General features: G+C 30.4%; 2 protein-coding genes across 2 annotated transcripts; one reads left to right on the top strand and one right to left on the bottom strand.

The window, feature by feature from the left end:
* Positions 1-1102: 1102 nt before the first annotated feature.
* LOC101514684 (uncharacterized) lies at positions 1103-4255 on the bottom strand. The gene is made up of 5 exons (XM_004497482.3): positions 3927-4255; positions 3326-3426; positions 2517-2630; positions 2335-2436; positions 1103-1551 (listed from the first exon to the last, which is right to left on the bottom strand). The coding sequence occupies exons 1-5, from the start codon at positions 4141-4143 to the stop codon at positions 1381-1383; spliced, it is 705 nt and encodes a 234-aa protein (XP_004497539.1). The 5' UTR covers positions 4144-4255; the 3' UTR covers positions 1103-1380.
* Positions 4256-11726: 7471 nt separating this feature from the next.
* Positions 11727-14871, top strand: LOC101514356 (probable CoA ligase CCL10). The gene is made up of 6 exons (XM_004497481.4): positions 11727-12995; positions 13407-13602; positions 13698-13843; positions 13978-14045; positions 14178-14280; positions 14451-14871. Exons 1-6 carry the CDS (start codon positions 11955-11957, stop codon positions 14571-14573), a joined length of 1677 nt encoding a protein of 558 aa, XP_004497538.1. The 5' UTR covers positions 11727-11954; the 3' UTR covers positions 14574-14871.
* Positions 14872-19724: the final 4853 nt, after the last annotated feature.

Here is a 19724-nt window from a genome sequence, read left to right as displayed (position 1 = left end):
GACCCAACAACAGAACACTACTCTTTGCAAGAACCAAAATTAGAGCAATTGGCACATTCCCTAATATTTAATGTCAACAGTATCAAATTGAGAAGAGAATCAAACAAAAAGAAATAGCAAACAACAAACCTTGAAAAGTACAATTGTATTGCAAATAATCTATTTCTAATTCACAACAGAACAAAACCTATATTTGATTGAAAAGTTCATGAAACAACATATATTTTTAGATTACATGAAAAACCTATTCCTAACTCACAACAGAACAAAACCTATATTTGATTGAAGAGTTCATAAAACAACCAATATTTGAAGAAAACGAAAACGGTAAAACAGACTTAGTGTTAAGACAAATGTTATTGGAACAAATAGAAAAATGGTAAAACAACAAAAACCTAAGAATGAAAATGATAAGACGAATGTGGATGAATACCTGAACATACATGATGGAAGACGAAGGGTACAAAATCTTGTGAAGATTAAATGTTATTGTTAATCGCAGCGATGATAGGTGGCGACAACTTTTCTATTTGTAGAGGTGGTGGGCAACGGTGGCATTGACAATGGCTTCATTTTGATTTTAGGAAATTAGTAAGTTATTGTCGTAGTTTGATAAACTAAATTAGTAAGTTATAGTTTGGTTATAGTTCAATCCTATTATTTAAAAACCAGTTCAGTTAAGAAAACTGATTTTAAAATAAAGTTTAGTTCTCAATTTTATAAACCGATTCAATTCAAAAGTGATTGTGTTCAGTTTGGTTCTCTAAACCGGTTCGATTTTTTTTTTATTTGCCCACCCCTACAAGAAAGAGGGTGATAAATTAGTTACCAAACGCCATCAAAATCCCATTTCACAACATTTACTTTTACAATTTTCTTTGAAAAATTTACCCAAAAAATTATTCAGTAGAGCACTGTTCATTGTTCAACTTGCCTTGTTTGTAACCAGAGAAGGAAGCAAAGTAAACTGTGGTCCATTGATTACATTTTTTTAAAAAAATAATCAAGTAATCCTATATAAATAGTCAAAATTAGTTTACTCAAATTGAATTAATGAAATAACGAAAGATAGGTGGAAAAATCCCACATTAAAAGAGACGAGTGAAAAACTGATGGGATTTTCAAACCCCATGGTGATTTTATGGCAGCTATGTTCAAATCCATTTTTAGAGTCAAACTTCAAGTTTAAGTTCTCACACGCCACAACTAATAATTTATTGTGGTCGATAGAACTTACAATTGGATATTGACATGGAAATAATTCTTTGTACATGTACAGAGATACAATGAAAGTAACAACTTTTTTGTGCATATACAGCGGAGATACTAATTTTATGTACAGAGTGCACAAAGAATGGTTAGAAGACCTACAACATATATCTACAGAAAGTCCCATTGCCAATAGACCTTCTCTACAATTCCTCCTCCACTTTTAACGGCAAGGTGAAGTGTCTCGGAAGCTGGAGGAACACCCCATAGTAACGGTACTGCGACAGTCATGGTTAGTTTTTCATGCAAGTCGCCTTTGCTTGCCTTCTCTGCGGCAATAACCTGTGTGCCATATAAAATTGGCTCTGAAGGTCAGATAATTTGGGTCGACAACTGATAACAGAAAAAGTGAACGAAAAAAATCTAAATATGTCACACATCAATGAAAAAGTTGCTAAGTAAATGCTTGATGCTTCCACGGATATGCTTTCACCGAGCATAACCCTTTAATAGCTAGTAATAAGTACCATCCGACTCAACCAACTTCCAGGAATTTTGAGACATGCAATTACTGATAAAAATTCCAGTTACCTATTAATATTAAGTTAATAGCAAAGGTAAAATAGGCCTAATACATCAACCAAAATAAAGTTATGATGATTGTTCAACGAATGGTTTTATAATTCAAACTCCTGTAATTGGGTAACTTTTCCTTTCACTTAAACAAGATACTAATAATTGGAAATTGAACTGAAGAGCTGTTATATTAAACCATGTAAGTTTAACATGCCAGGATTGTTGGAACAACAAATAAAGGCAACCAGTTTTGCAAAACACGCTGTCTTTCCTGTAGATATGTGGAAAAAATTATTCACATTACCCTCCAAGGATCTAAAGCAAAATCTAATGGTCCAAAAAAATGAGAGTTTTGGTATCCTAATTTTTGTGTGTAGCATTATTCTCTAAAGATTATCCTTTGTACAAGACTGTTATATAAGCAGAACATCTAAAGAAATTCTAAAAATCTTTGCAGCTGCGACTAAAATTTCTTCAACACAGCAAGAACCAGGACTTATTAGTTTATGGCTAAAAGAAAATTGAGTATTACTTAGGATGATAACCTACCTCCCCACCATTCTCCAAGACAGTATCTTGCACCACATCACTAAGCATCTCAATGGAGCGGCAGAAACCAAAAATACAAAGCCTTCTGCCCATATCAAGTCCCTGGAAAGAGGACATTCATATTTATAAGACAGCAAAAGATAACTCATAAAGGAGGTCTAGTCAAAAGCATAGGTACTTACATTTGTAGCTGCAATATCAAAGAGTGCACCCAGACAAAGGCCTTGATTGGGGTCCATGTAGTTACTCTCTTGATACCTTCGAAATCTTTTAGCAGTTTTGGATTTCCCTTGCTTCTGTGAAACATGAGAATCTGCTTAGCCAATCTAAAAGAATCTCTAACATTGAAATTGAAATGGATCTTCTAAACATGAAGATGATTCAGACTTCGGAGATGAGAAAGATTCAAAAGTTGTATACTGTGTCATGTGCTTAAAAGCTGATTCTATGATGCCATGTATTCCACATGAAAGACTGAGATACTCTTTCACATGAGGGATAAAAAAGGGAAAAGAGTCTAACTCTGTTACAGCATGCAACACACAAAAAGGAGCAAGTATAGAATTAAAACCTTACAATCACGATAAAAAGTAATAGAACTACAAACTCAGACCTTCACCAATAACAGCTTAATTCTCGACACAGTATCAAAACATCTTCAGTAATGTGGTTTTTACCCTTCCAACAGAGTTAAGTTTCAACAGAAGTTTTGGATGCAGATGCACTCTGTTTGGTTAAATGCAAAAGAGCTTTGTGTGAAATTTAAAAAGCTTAGTTATATATGTCAATAAGAATTCCAGCTGGATCTCCACAAAATAAGTCAAGATTTTGGGATGGTACTTGACAAAAGATAAGAGTTACAATGCACCAAAAGATACATGCAGTTCAACAATCTAGACATAACCAAAATACTATCACTGAGCTAATTAAGGTTTCAATTATTTAGTTAAACAGAAAGCAAAATAGATAAAATTGGATGATAAGATCATACATCTGAAGATCTCACACGGCGGGGAACCATTTTGCCTCCGATCTGGAACAGTCCATCAGTAGTGAACAATGTTACTCTATCCTCAGGAAGCCATTGAATTTCTGCGAGAAGTCAAAAACACATATTAAATATCCTGTACATGAAAGAGAAGACAATCTCTAAATCTTGGTATTAATCAAATCATTTATTTGCTCCAAAATGCAGACTTTCAAATAAAATCATCCTAACTGATAATAAAGTAATATAGGATATTCTTTGAATTACAACAGATGCATTGAATCCACATTCACAAAATCTCTAATCTCTAATCTAAATCTTGTTTCATAAAAAAAAAAAAAAACTTGTTGTTTCATCTAATCAAAATATATATACAAAATAAAATCCTCTAGAGGCTAGTACTCCAACAAAATTCAACATAATTAAAAGTTATGAAACCTGAACTACAATCACAAGATGTACCTGCAAATTCATCCTTTAAATAGGACAAACAGAATAAAAACTGAATTTGAGCTAAACTTTGATAAAAGAACCCTAATCCTAATCGTGTGGCAGAAAATCAAGAAAACAGGTAGAATCTGAAAAAGAAAGAAGAAGAGCGCACCGGTGTCGGAATCGGACCAAGGGAAGAACTCGAAAGAATCGTCACCGGAGTTATTGGAGGAATGGTTGGCTTTGGAGGAGAAACGGAGAAGACGAGGTTGAGAGATAGAAGGAGAGAGAGGAAAAGAGATGGTGTTATGGAAAGGGTTGGAAGGTGAAATGGAATTGAAAGGAGAAAAAGAGAATCTGAATCTGAATAGGGTAGATGTTTCCGCCATTGGAGAAAGAGAAAGAAAATGGAGTGAACCACACGTCAAGTGAAGGGGCTTTTATTTGTTTTGTTAAATTCTTTGGTCAAGACGCCTCTTCGGAAACCCATTGTCTTTGACACTCACTTTGAGGTCCTTATTTATTATGCATTAATCATAATTATTGCTTGCCATTTTCTCTGCCTCAAATTCTCACAATTCTACAACGAAAGGATCATATCACACATGCTTATTTCAATATAATTTTTTTATTTATTTTTACCAATTTTACCTTTTAATTAATATTATAATTACCATCCTTAATTAATACTATAACTATCATCTCTAATTTATTATCTTTTCATTTTGGATTTATAATAACTATAATAAATCAACTATGTATAAGAATAATTTAATAGAATTATTATTTTCTTTGTTATTTATTATATTTTTTTAATTTATATGAAATTATCGAATACAATAACTTAATTTCACTAAACAATTAGGAAAACATGACAAGTTAGTTTCAATTCATTGATGAAGTGGTAAGGAGTCTGAATTATATAGTCTCATTATCCATATGGCGCAAGACATAAAGCTCACGTGGAAACATATTCTCTCCTATCTAGGAAGCACCTCTTTATAATTGTGTGAATTTTTTTAATTGTAAATATTCTACTCAAACATTGAAACCCACAGCACATAATATATATGTAATATTAATGGAAGGAACTACACGAGATTTGCACCCCAAATTTGTAGAGAAAGAATTAAACAATAAAATAAAAATAAAAATAAAAACTAGTCACGTTCCAAAAAGATTTTAGCTCAAATCTCATAGCGTTGGAGATGATGAGAGTTTGTCATGTTGATGCGTGTTTGGAGAAAAAGTGAAAGGAAGGAAGAAAGTTGTCTTGAAAAGAAATGTGAAAGGGGAAAAAAAAAAGAGAAAGTAGAAAACATCTATATTATTGAAAAACTCTTACTTCAGAGTCAACTATGTACCCTTCTTTGTGAAATTTATTTCAATTTTATAATAAATATTATATTTAATTAATTTTTATGGTTTTTGACCCTCCTACAACGTTTTACATTCCAATCGTTGATTCATATTAAACTCAAACAACCAAAATGAAAGTTGATATCAAAATAGCTACATTAAAAAATAATATTAATAACTTAACATCTCCAACACACTCCTCAGTCAAGGTTTTAAAGTTGATTTCATATGAATGCATCAATTATTTTTAAATTTTTTTTCAATATTAATCACTCTATTAATAAAAAAAATATTTACTAAATAAATCTCACTAATAATTTTATATCCACATATTGTATAACCAAAAGTATTAATTTATTGCATCTTGACTCACATTTGAGAATTAAGCATTTATCCACATATTGTCGACACTAATTGATTTGTGTATGAAAAGCCATTAAGAGATTGGTTCCAAAATCACTTTGCTTATATGTGTTCTGCTTAATCAATTGAATTTAGACTATTGGGGAGTTCAAGGAAGTGCAAGAGCAACAATAGATCAAATACTTTAGAATCTACAAGAGACTTTAACATCACATATTCAACCAAAATTTTAAGGCATTAGATATATTAATCACCACTACTATATATCCAACATTTTATCTATTCTTAGTCGATGTGAGACTAACCATTCACACTTGATTTCCAACAATACTCCCTTCAAGTGCGAATCACCCATAACACTAGACTTGATCCACACTAGGATCTCCCACTTCCGCTCCCCCACCAAGCCGAATTATGGGCTCTGATACCACTTGTTTGGGAGTCCAGGGGAGCGCGAGAGTAAGAACATGTCAAATACTCCATGATGTACAAGAGACTAACACCAAATATCCACCAAAAAGCTTAAGGCTTTAGGTATATGAGTCACCACTCTTATATATATAACATTTCGTCCATTCCTAGTCGATGTGAGACTAACCACTCACACCTCCTCAAGTGTAAGTCACATGTAACACTAGACTTGATTCACACTAGGATCTCCCACTCCCCTCCCCACCAAGCCAAACTATGGGATTCGATGCCACTTGTTGAAGAGTTCGAGGGAGCGTGAGAGAAACAACGGGTCAAATGATTCATGATCTACGAGAGACTTTGACATCACGTCTCCATCAAAAACCTTAAAACATTACGTATATGGGTCACCATTCTTATATATCCAACATTTCATTCATTCATAGTTGATATGAAACTAAAAACTCACACTAGAACTCCAACATGGAGTTCACAACTATCCAATTTAGGCGTGTAAAATATTTTTCAACCTATATTGTGGATTAAGCTATGCGGTTGTGGAGTTAGAGTGAATCGATCTTACTGTTAAGGTATTTTTTTTTCTTTTGAAATAAACTAAAGGCATGATCCATTATGAATTAAACATTTGTTATGTTGAAACCTATCAACCAATCTATATAAAGGAAACTTGGTATAAGAAAAGAGTTAAATAAGACTAGAGGAGTTTTGCTACTATATAGGCAACTTGAAAGTGGGAGATCAATTTATCAGCCTCTTGACATTTCAATCAAGCATGCTTTTAGTCAACTTAATTTTGTTATGAACTTTGACTAACAAAAGCATTGAAGATCTTTTTATAGGAAAAGAAACCAAATATATATATATAATGTAAGGGTTTACGGCTAAATTTTACAAAAATAAATTTTTTTGATACATGCAGCACTTGTTTGTGATTGGGTAATTTCTAATCCAAACATTGTTTTCATTGCGTGAATGATTAAACAAAGTGAAACTTGAGGTAGGTAAGTGTTAAAGAAGCCAATGAAAGAAAAGAGAAAGACAATATTTTATTTTGTTAAGGGAAGGTGAAAAACATGATTTGCAACTTAAATTTGTGGAAAAAACATAAATGAGAAATTAATTTACTAGAAAGGAGATAAAGTGTTGCTAAAATTACTTTATTTCTTCCTCTTAAATAATTATCTTCTCTTTTCCTCATATTTCAACATTTAATCAAAATCTAAATGAAAGAATTGAAGAAGGAAGGAAAGAAGAAGAAAAAAATAGGAATATTCAGTAAAGAATTTAAGTGAATTGAATGAGAAAGAAGAAAGGTAACAAAAAAAAGAGAGAAAAAGGAAAATGGAAGAAAAGAGGGAAAATAAAATACTGTGCGGTCCTTTACTGTGCAGTCACTTTTTTTCGTGTGTAAAAGAAAAGTGGTAAGCTTAACACATACATATGCAATAAAACAAAGAATTAATTGTACTTTTTGTCCATCTATTTTAGTTGAATCGCGAAAGTAGTATTTTCAATTTGTTTCTCCACAGTTTTGGTCTCCAAACAAAATTTTAGTCTAAAACTTGATGAAATTTCTTTTTTTTTAAAGTCGTACTACACCATTTATGATCATATATTTCATGTACAATTGTTGTAAATGAGATCTTGAGGCATGATGTGGCTTAAATAAATGCAAAAAAATTAAATTTCATAAGTTTTGGACCAAAATTCTATTTGAGAGACCAAAACTGGAGATAAATAAAATGAGGAGACTACTTTGGCGATTCAGCTAAAATAGGGAGACTAAAACTGCAATTAAGCCTAAAATAAAAGCTTAGTATTGTATGCTCCTCCTGATATATAGATTCTTTTAGAGTGTGATTGGTTTCAAAGAGATATGAATAGATAAATAGATTAGAGAATGTATTATAAGAGAAATAAAGTAAATTTAAGGTATTGATTAATATAAGAGAAAAATAGAAGAAATAAAGGAGAGAAAAGTGTTGCTTAGTTTTAAAAGTATGCAACTAAGGAGAAATAGAGAAAATTAATTAAATGTACCTTATATTATATTAACTTTGTTAGTAACGTTAACGATGTGATTTTATTTTTCTTTCTAGTTAATAAGGATATATAATTGAGAAATATCCAAAATTATAATTTGTCCTCTTGTTTCTTTGCATTATCAAAGAGAAAGGCTTCATGTGAGATCTACTCCTTTATTTTTATTTTTATATCCAAAAGTATATTTTTTAGTGAACATTCAAATTTAAATTCAATACAATACGAAAGTCTAACATCTGTTATACCCAACTCATGATATAAATTTAGTCAATAGTTAATAAACCATGTCTTATATTTAAAGACTAAGACAATATGATTAAATCAACCATGTCTTATATTTAAAGACTAAGACAATATATGATTTCAAGTTAAAATAAGCATGTAGTCAGAACCCAAAAGAAAAATATTCATGTAACAAAGACTTCAATTAATTTCATTTCATATTAGAACCCTGTTTTATTTACATTATTTTATGTTGACTCCAGCTCATCGTTAATAAATTAGAAATAGATATCTTTTAACTATTTTTTATCCGTAGCTCTCTTTTAATTCTATACATCCTCTCTGATCTTATATACAGTAAAAAAAATCTATAGTAAAAAATAAATCTAATTAAATTAAGATTTAATTTATATATACGATTAGTGTAAATAGTTGTGATGCGTTGATAGCGTAAATTTTTTTATGCCGTTAATAAATAACAAATAAATTCATCAAATTAAGGATTATTTGAAAAATAATAATATTAAATATGATTTATTTTGTTAATTTTTTAGACTAAAAAATGTTGATATTTTTATTTATAATAAAGATTGAATGGAGTATAATTTTATAGAATAATTTTGATATATTCACATGTAAAGCTTTTTAAATTGTCAATTAATAACAAACCATTGTTTACATGATATTAAAGTTAATTTTAAAAAATTATTTTAGAGATGGAACGGTTATAATTCATCAATGATATAATTTATTTATTTATTTTTTATTTATAACTTTGAGTCATTGTATATAAATTATCAAAAAATAAACCGTCATTTTAGTTAATTATTTAATGTGTATATAATGTTGTTATTTTGATTTCTAAGTCAATCAAAAGCTCAAATAAGTATTTGAGTTATTAAAAAAAAAATAGTAAATACAACTTATTATCCCAAAAGTTCATGAAAAAAAAATATAATTTAGTGTCAAAATAGTTACGACCGTTATAATATTTGATATTAAATTAAGTGACTTTTTTTTTTATGATTTTAGAACTAATTTAAATTTTTTGTTCGAGTTAGAGACTAAATAAATGTCACTTAAAATTCTAGATATTATCTTTGTTCTTATTTATAAGCGAAATTGTTTTGAACCAAATACATCGATACTTTTGTTTATACGGGGTAACTGTTATTTTTGAGTTTCAAAAAATTGTTTTGAAAAATAATTTTCAGCCACCAAATATATTACTGAGTTGAGTCATGACTAGATATTCTCTTTTAAGATATTTCGCAGTACTGTCCAAAATTATGCAAGCACACTATCAACCACAATGTATCCAGGATGAAACAGTCAAGTTACATTGTCTCAGTTTTACTACTGTAGTGTAGAAAACCGTTCTAGAATTACATCATCTAAATACGATGGTTAAGATCACTCGTAATATGGTACTATGACCACTCGAAAATCTAAAGGGTTTAGGGTAAATAATTTTTTTATAATGAAGCAAAAAAGGGAGAAGAAAAAAAACTCATATTTATTTTGGAGTTTTCGGTGTGTTTGGTGAACTGGGCGGAGTCCTCTATTTATAGAAAAATTATGCATAACAAATTCCGCAAGAGCAGTTTTTGATCAGTTCTCTAAAGATAAATCCTACGAAATTGAAGGAAGAAATACTCAGTCGCATGAAAATTGACAAGGAGAAGTTGAACCGGAAGGAATACTCGATCAACACACAACACATTAAAAAATAAATATTAAATTTTCCAGGTTCTAAATATTAACACACCATCCGAGCCGACTGAACAGCGGTTGCGGCGCGCACGTGTGATGATCAATTTGAGTGTGTTCTCTCCCCTTCATAAAATTGAGTATCTCTCTCTTCTATGTGTGATTTATTATTTTTTTCGTTCAATTCACATAACACTACTCTAAATTTCAACACTTACGCATTATTTGGTAACGTGAATAAGTTGGTTTATGACTTATTAAACTAGCTTATAAACTTGTTGAATTAAATGAAATGTGTTTGGTAAACAAGTTTTTTTTACCAGCTTATTTTGATATGCAAGTAGAGTTTGAGCTTTTTTTTAACATTTTCTTCCTTTTATAACCTTTATTATTTTTTATTTTTTTATTTTGATCTTTATGTAATACAAAATATCTACCAGACCCATTCACCACTTGTTCAGATAACTCGCTTCATGTGTATCTTCCTCTCGGTTAATAGAGGTGGACTCAGTTTCTTTAATTCCTTGCTAAAATAATTTAAAAAATATACTTTAATATTATTCATCTTACAAGAAATTTACCAAACACAATTTGATTAAGGTTTCATTTGATAAAATTAAGCTATAAGCTAGCTGATAGCTAAAACGTTGGCTGATAGTTGAAAAACTAGCTAATAACTGATGACTTACAGTTAAAAAATGAATTTACTATTTACAATTTTGCATAAAAAATGAATTTAACTTTATTACAATGATAAATTAGAATATGAAAAAGAAAAAAAATGACAATGCATACCTAAATCAATTTCTAGTAAGACGAATAACATGAAAATTTATTTATTTATTGAGTTATTTTGTCAAGAAATTAAAGAAAGTGAGAGTACAACTCAGTTCATCGAGAAGAAGATATACGTTGAATTAGTTATTTTGTATTACATAAAGATAAAAAATAATAAAAATAAAATAATAAGATTATAAATAGAAGAAAAAGTAAAAAGCTATAAACTTACTTGAAATAGCGTATCATAATAAGTTATAAGCAAGTGAGAAAAACTTATTTATCAAACACATTTTTTTTTTAATCCAACACGCTTATAAACTAGTTTAATAAACCATCTTATTGGCGTTACCAAATCGTGGCTAAGATATGCATTGTCATTTTTATTATTATTTCATCTTTTAATTTATCATTGCTATAAAGTGAAATTCAATTTTTATGTCAAATTGTAAACTGTAAATAAATTACATTGTTTTATTATTAATATTATTATTATTATTACTATTATTTTTTTTTATTATTATTATTATTTATACACATAAAATTGGCTAAATTTTTAGAAAACTCTTTAAATTTATATTTGTATTGTAAAAAAAAAAGTAGTAAATAATTTATCCAAAAAAAGTAAATGAATGACATCATTCTTATTTTTCTATTTCAGAGTTTTGTTGTTTTTTTTTTGTTTTTACTACAAAATTCATAAATGAGATAAATATAATTATATCATTTTATATTGTTAAAAATTAAATTTATTAAATAGTTTAATTTCAATTAATTAATTTTTCAACTATAAATCATCTATTAACAATTAATTTAGTAGCTATCAACCAGTTTTTCCAACTAGATTATAACTTAATTTTACTAAACTGAATCTTAATGTTTAAGTTCCAATATCATTTCTATAAGTAGTATATAATTATTTTCTTTCTTTATCTCTTTTTTTTTCTATCAAATCATCAACAATATATTCCACCTAGGTGTCTATTTTTTTTCTTACTAAAGTGGTTGATGGGTTCATGGATTATACAAATTATTTTCCATTTAGAAATATGAAATATTTGATTATACTACCATCGGATTCAACGTTGGTTTTGGCGGTTATCGTAACCAACCAAGTCGATGAGTCACGATGTTCAAGATCGAAATTTTTTTTGACAAGCTGAGTTGAACCTATTAACCTGTTAATGATAAAGAGCGCATATCCTGCGAATTAAGAAATGTAAAAGTCAACACTTCTTTTCCAATAAGAAAACGTTAAGAAACTTCAACACAACTAAACAACAAACTAGCAACAATGGCGAACAAAAACTCCTTATTCGACCTCAAAACGATGACGTATTCCTCACCCAGACCACCCATCCACCTTCCCACCGACCCCAACCTCTCCCTAACCACATTCCTCTTCCAATCCACTTCTTCCGCCGCCGATTCTATCGCCCTCGCCGACGCCCACTCCAACGACTCCCTAACCTTCCACCAACTCAAAACCCAAGTCATCGCCCTCTCCCACTCCCTCCTCCGCCTCGGAATCAAACGAGGCGACATTGTTTTGCTATTCGCACCTAACTCCATACGCTTCCCGGTTTGCTTCCTCGCTGTTGTTGCAATAGGTGCTATTGCCACCACCTGTAGCCCCTTATACACCCCCTCCGAACTCTCCAAGCAAATCAATGACTCCAAACCGAAACTCGTTATCACCGTATCAGAACTATATCAAAAAATCAAAGCGTTGAAATTAGATTTACCTTCCATATTGCTTGAAGATCCTTCTAGCAGCGTAATTTCGTCGAACAAGTTCGGTTCTAAGGTTTTATACTACGATAATTTGATTGAAGAATCGATCGAGAGCTCCGGCGAGATTCCAGCGACCGGAGCTGTTTTGCAATCTGACGTGGCGGCGCTACTGTACTCTTCAGGAACCACGGGGAGAAGTAAGGGAGTGATGTTGACTCACCGGAACTTCATAGCGGTGGCGGTTGCGGGCTCGGCGGATCAGGATCGGTACGGTGATGGGAAGAACGTGTTCCTGTGTTTGGTGCCGATGCATCATGTGATGGGATTGGCAGTGATAACGTATACGCAGCTGCGAAGAGGGAACACGGTGGTGTCGATGGGAAGATTTGAATTGGAGAAGGCATTGGCGGCGGTGGAGAAGTTTAGAGTGACGCATTTGTACGTTGCTCCGCCGGTGATGGTGGAGCTGAACAAACGACGTCAGGTTTTGAGCGGTTATGACTTGTCGTCGCTGAAGCAACTTGCCGGCGGTGCTGCTCCTTTGGGAAAAGATGTGATGCAGGAGTGTGCTAAGATTCTTCCCCAAGTTGAAATCATTCAGGTTTAGTATAATTATGAAAAAGTTTAAATTTCTAAATGACTTGTCGTTTCCTTTTTCCATCGAGGGAGCGAATAAGGACCCCACGAAGAGAAGTATTACTTAAGATTTGGATTTTTGATCGTAATAGGACCATTCGATATTAAATTAGCGGACGAGATCATTTATATAATTTTTGTTACTGTGTTAATTTGAATAGTCTGATCTTCAATTAATGATCCAGATGCAAAACAATTTGAAAACTTATTTGTTGTAAAATCATTTCTTCAAATTAGAGGATTAAATCATCCTATTGTTACGATTATGAGGATGAAAATAGTGATTCGAGTGAATGTCATTTTATATTGGTATATACATGGCCTATGTGATGAATTGGGATATGAATACATGTTGTGTGTGACATAATTGTGGCAGGGGTATGGCATGACTGAAGCAAGTGGACTTATTTCCGTAGAAAATCCAAAGGAAAGTTGCTTCATTGCAGTTTCAGGTTCAACTGGAACACTAATTCCATGTATAGAATCCCAAATAGTTAGTTTGGAAACATCTAAGCCCCTTCCACCGAATCAATTAGGTGAAATTTGGTTACGAGGACCTACTATAATGAAAGGTACTTTTACAGTTTGTTTTAGACTTCAATTGATTAAGATTATTTTCATAAAATAGTTGATTATGATTAGAATCATATATACATATTTTTTTCAGGATACTTTAACAATCCAGAAGCAACAAAACTGACAATTGACGATAAGGGTTGGATGCTTACTGGAGATCTTGGATATTTTGATGAAAAGGGACAGCTATTTGTTGTGGATCGAATAAAAGAGCTCATCAAATGTAGCGGCTATCAAGTATGTTCTAAGTAGTTATTTTAATATTAATTAATACCACAAATATTTTAATTTTGTTGCCAATAAATAACTTATGCTATTTTATGATATTAGCAAATACTCTGATACTCATTCATGCACATTTCCATTATTAGGTGGCACCAGCTGAACTTGAAGATTTACTGGTTTCTCACCCTGAAATTTCTGATGCTGGCGTGATCCCGTAAGTCATGTTTTCTTGTTGAGTCTTTACTCATTAGTATTTCCTTTTATGAGCATTTACACTACTTTATCTACCACTTCATTTTTGAAAGAAATAATGACTCATGGAGACTTGGTGTCAATTCAAAAACAGATCTCCTGATGCGAAAGCCGGTGAGGTTCCGGTTGCTTTTGTTGTTCGCTCACCCGATAGCTCGATAACTGAAGAAGAAATTCAGAAATTTGTAGCAAAACAGGTAAGAATAATTTCTAAGAAAAATACTTTATCTATGTTTGTTTGCAGATTCACTTATCCATTTCCCTCCCAAATCATGTTAATTCGAGAAGCTATAATTTGTAACAAATGCAAGAGATTGAAGGTCGGTTATTTTCTTTAATTGTTGATCAGTTTATTTTCTTTGTCCAGGTTGCACCATACAAAAGGTTGCGGCGAGTGAGTTTTATAGACAAGATTCCAAAGTCACCCACAGGAAAGATCTTGAGAAAGGATCTCATAATTTTTGATCGACAAAAGACATCAAAGTTATAGTATATTAATACTAATTAATGCCTTGGATTGGAAGGCTCTGATCTACGACACAAGCAGATGAATGAAACAGATGTTAAGGTTCTGGTCTCTGCAGTGAGGATCTTGTATGTCCATAGTCATTGGATATAAAATGTATAATTAAGATATGTTGTCACAAATTGTGCTCTGTTTTCTGGCTATAAAATAAAAATTCTCGTGTAACCTCAAAGTAATAAACCTCTGCCAAAAAAAATGAAGCGATTCAAATCAAATATGTTACATTACATTGAACTAAATTTGTAACTAAACCTAAAATAAAAATAATAGATCTGTTATTTTGAGAATAAATAAGAAAATCTATGATTTATAAACATTCAAGTGCATTTTTTTTTTTAATTTTTTTTTCCAAGATTAAGAAATAAAAATCATTTTTTTTAACTCAAATAACTAATAAATTTTAATTAAGGTCGAACCGTTTTTGAAGTTCTATTGATTGAAACAATTACTTGTTATATATATTTTTTTTATTGATGCATATATAATTTTACTAAGTATTTTTTGTACAATTTGATTAATTTATATATATATATCCTAATAATGTAGTATAATTTGTCGAATCCACATAAAAACAAAATTATAAGAAAATTGATTGAAAAATATTATTTATGCAACAAACTCTCTCGGCTCTTCTTTATATAATACTTTTTTTTTTGTATTTTCCCTCATTCCAAGTGTTTCATTTAAGTTAGCTGTCTATGTTTTTTAAGAAGTTACTAATTATTGAAGATAGAAATTGCTATTTGACAATAGATAAAATGTATTAGTTAACCATCTATTTCTCAAATGACAATGTCATCTCTTTACAAAAATCATTTCTTGAAAAAGTTTTTCTTGATGACATTTTGTATAGTTTCTCTTTAAAAATTTGAGTATTTGTGTTAAAAAAATTGTGTTTGTGTGATCATTTTATTGACATTTTGAGTAATAAAACATAATTAATGTATTAAGATAAATGAATGCTTATAGAAAAGAATAGAAATGAAAACATATTTTTTACTATATCTTTTTAAGAGGATAAAAATCTCAAAGTCATTTTTGAATGAGAAATATCATCTTAGATTAAAATTATCTAAGAAAACATTTGATCATGTGATTAGTTTACAACAATAAAAAAAAAAACTTTTTTTTAAGATATGCTTAAATACATTACGAAATTTCTCTTAATTTCATTCATTTTAAATCTCATATCAATCTTTTGTTTATTGTCTTTTTAAAGCTCTTCAATCACTAAGAAAAGTTAATATGCTAATATTGAAATTTATCTGATGATAGGAAGAATTATTAGTTAATACAACATAATTGTTACTACAAGATACTAGAAATATTACAATGCATTCTAACATGTGAATAACAAATGTTTTACTTATATACTTTTTAAATTTTTATTATAGAACTTATATATCTTTAAAATTTCATTTACAATCAATAAATTATAACTATATTGACATACATGTTTTATTTTATAGTTTCTCGTTAAGATACCAATGTAATATGCAAGTATTATATTTTAGGCTAAATTATATCTGCGGTATGTTAACTTAATTTCAGGTAACGTTTTAGTCCTTTATATTTTTTTTCCGAGTTGGTCCTTTATTTTAATTTTAAGTGACAATTTGATATTTTATGTTTTAAAATGTCAATAATGTTGTCCTTTTTTTTTTTACAAAAATTCAAAAAAATCATCAATTTTTTCAAACAAAACCCATAAAATTCATTATCATCTTCAATAAAATACAAATTTAATCAAATTCATAACTTAAATCTTGAAATAAACTCATATTTTCATTCTTTATTTGATGTTGTTGGAGATAAAAATATGAGTATATTTGAAATTTTGAGTTATGGATTTGATAAAATTTGCATTATACTAAAGATGATTATTAATTTTATGGGTTTTGGTTGAAAATTTTGATGATTTTTTTGAATTTTTGTATAAAAAAGGATAACATTGTTGAAAATTTAAAACATAAAATATCAAATTGTCACTTAAAATTAAAATAAAGGACCAACTCGGGAAAAAAAAAGATAAAAGACTAAAACGTTACCTGAAATTAAGTTAAGGGACCACGGAGTAATTTAGCCTATATTTTACGATTCACATTGTAAATTATTATGGTATATTTTTTGTGTGAACCGAGACTTATTACGAGAGTGTTGATTTGGATGACATATATTTTGGGTATATAATTAGAGAATGACGAAGTTTGATCATAAATGTATAGTAGAATTTGTATATCACATTTATGCTCTCTTATTGAACTTGCAACAAATTAAATATAGATTATTTATTTTTTGAATTATAAATAGAATTTTGAATGAATAGTAAGTATTTTCTAGAAAAAGTGCTATTTAATGACAAACATAACACCGTTCTAAAAAATACTTTAAAAACATACACTATTAAATCATATTTACCACAAGGTTTTTCTCGAAAAACGTTATTAAATTACAGCTATAACAAAAAAACACTATAAAAATATTATTAAATATCACATATAACAACAAAACGTTATTAAATATCTCCTAAGACAATACTTTTTACATTTTAAAAACGTTGTAGCATTTAACAATATTACATACTAGTGCTTAAAAATGTTGTTAAACGCATCAAGAAAATACTGTTAAAACTTATTTTAGGTGTAGTGTAGTGTGGGTGTGACGGGTTGGGTTTTAAACTTTTAAGGTACGTTGTTTTGATACAAAGCAACAACAAAAAATGAAAAGAAGAAATACTCTAGTGAAATAAAAGAACAAAAATTTAGACCGTTTCTTTAAGTTGGGGGCATTAATAGAGGCTTCGGCTGCCATAGCAACCGTTTCTTCTAAGAACCGTTAACTTAACCAAACACAGAGATATTGTCAAACCCATCCTGGTCACATATTTCATCATTAGCCTTTGTCATGTGTGCAAACGAACAACAACACAATCATGAACATAACTATAATCATGCATGCAAACTTGATAATGTTGGCGATTGCTTAATTAATAACTACTACGTAACAAATTGCAACAACAATTGAAATGTGTGTTTGATTTGATAGATATTTGCAAGAATGGTACAAGGCGTAAGCTTTATACAGAATAAAATATATAGGTTGGTACCAATTGTGGAATATTGGAACTTGGAAGATGGTTTTTTGTAGGGGTGGACAAGAATGTCAGGCCTGTCCAAAACCGACTGGTCCAATGCCCAAAACACTCATTCGGGCGGGGTTAAGTCGGGTGAACCGGAGTGGCGGGTGTGGAAAACGAATTGAATTGGTTTTGTGCGGGCGGAGTTCGGATTGTGAAATTTGGACCGGTAATAACCAAACCCGACTATGTGTGTGTGTGTGTATATATATATATATATCTAAATGGAGTTTGGGCCATTGGAAATATGAGGCGGAGCACAACCCATTATATAAATATAATAGTAATAAACCTAAACCTAATTCTCCTTTCTCTCATTCCGCCGCCACTAACCCTAGTTCTCATTTCTCTCATCCCGTCGCTTACTACCACTCATTCCCTCACGAGTGCCATCATTTTCACTCTCAAAAGAGAACAAAGCTTTCAGGTAGGTTCTTCTACTCTTCTCTGTGTCTTTTTTTTCCCTCTTATCTCAGTTTCTCTCGTTTTCACATCTTTAAACTTACTCTTTGTTATTTTAGCGGTTTTTTTTTTTATTTTTTATCTTTTTTCTCTCTTCAAAATTAGCGATTTGTAATCGGACAAAACTTGATGGAGTGAAGGAAGAGTTACAATCATATATCAACACGGTATTGTTAAGTCTTTTATGTTTATTGATGGTTATTTTTAGGGTTAGGCATCTTATTACTATTTTTATGTGTTTTAGGTTATTTTTAGCGTTACAGTCACATATGGATTTTGGTTTAAGTTTTACTGTTTTTATGTGTTTTATGTTAAGATTTAGGGTTATTTTTATGTGTTTTTGATATGATCTTGTTAGTCATAGTTCACTTTAAAGATCGTTCTAGGTTGGAAACTTACAAATTTGAGTGAAAATCGCGTTTGGCTGGAGAATGCGATAAACGGCGCTGCGAAACTCCGATTCGGCCGATTCCAAAACGAGGTGAAAGTTGACGTTCTGAAACGCAAGTTAGGCTTTTGAAACACCGAAAAACAATATATAGAACTCGAGATATGAACACAGGTTACTGATCACGAAAATTGGAAGAATTGGAGTATTAGGGTTTGATGTAAAGGAAACTCAATATTATTATTCAGCAACGAAACAAAGAACAAAATGGCGCCACAATCTAGGGATTGATAAGCCAAAAAGAACGCCACAAGGATTAACAGCCTTGATAAGTTCAAGATGAATTCTTTCAAGAACTCTAGAGAGCAAAGCCTCACAAAAATAATAATCAAAATCTGCCCCTCCATGAGGTTACAAATGCTTATTTATACTAAGTCTATCTGTAAACCAAAATGGGTCATAAGTGACATCATTCTCTAGGCCCATATTAGTCTTACATCTTTTTTTTTTTTTTTTTTCTAAAATAAACTTAATGTAAGTAAGAAAAGTATCTTCACTTACACATAACAAAAACTAAATCAATAATAAAACTATTACAATTCCAAATCAAAGCAAACTAAGAATTAATACAAACCAAAGTAAAATATATAAAGTTTATCCTAATTTATTAAAATATGAATCATCTTCATGCTCTTGAGATCCTTATCACATAAGCCTAGGGAGGACGAAAATGACCTAAATGTTCATCCAATGACACAAATGAACTCATTGGATGAACAAGATTGGTTAAAAATCCTAATTGGACAAGAATTGATAAGGATCTCAAGAGCATGAAGATGATTCATATTTTAATAAATTAGGATAAACTTTATATATTTTACTTTGGTTTGTATTAATTCTTAGTTTGCTTTGATTTGGAATTGTAATAGTTTTATTATTGATTTAGTTTTTGTTATGTGTAAGTGAAGATACTTTTCTTACTTACATTAAGTTTATTTTAGAAAAAAATAAAAAAAAAGATGTAAGACTAATATGGGCCTAGAGAATAGTGTCGCTTATGACCCATTTAGGTTTAGAGATAGACTTAGTATAAATAAGCATTTGTAACCTCATGGAGGGGAGATTTTGA

This window comes from Cicer arietinum, chromosome 4, assembly GCF_000331145.2.
Source record: "Cicer arietinum cultivar CDC Frontier isolate Library 1 chromosome 4, Cicar.CDCFrontier_v2.0, whole genome shotgun sequence".
In the NCBI taxonomy this organism is placed as follows: Eukaryota; Viridiplantae; Streptophyta; class Magnoliopsida; order Fabales; family Fabaceae; genus Cicer; species Cicer arietinum.
Note: the sequence above shows the minus strand (reverse complement) of the source record. Positions and strands in the feature narration are given on the sequence as shown.

What these genes read in the sequence shown, in the direction of transcription:
- LOC101514684 (XM_004497482.3), bottom strand. Translation starts at nt 4,143, where the DNA reads ATGGCGGAAACATCTACCCTATTCAGATTCAGATTCTCTTTTTCTCCT. An exon ending in TTGGTCCGATTCCGACACCG is followed by an intron (nt 3,427 to 3,926) that starts GTGCGCTCTTCT and finishes GACTTCTCGCAG; the next exon opens with AAATTCAATGGCTTCCTGAG. An exon ending in TTGATATTGCAGCTACAAAT is followed by an intron (nt 2,437 to 2,516) that starts GTAAGTACCTAT and finishes TCCTCTTTCCAG; the next exon opens with GGACTTGATATGGGCAGAAG.
- LOC101514356 (XM_004497481.4), top strand. Translation starts at nt 11,955, where the DNA reads ATGGCGAACAAAAACTCCTTATTCGACCTCAAAACGATGACGTATTCC. An exon ending in AGGACCTACTATAATGAAAG is followed by an intron (nt 13,603 to 13,697) that starts GTACTTTTACAG and finishes TATTTTTTTCAG; the next exon opens with GATACTTTAACAATCCAGAA. An exon ending in TCAAATGTAGCGGCTATCAA is followed by an intron (nt 13,844 to 13,977) that starts GTATGTTCTAAG and finishes TTCCATTATTAG; the next exon opens with GTGGCACCAGCTGAACTTGA.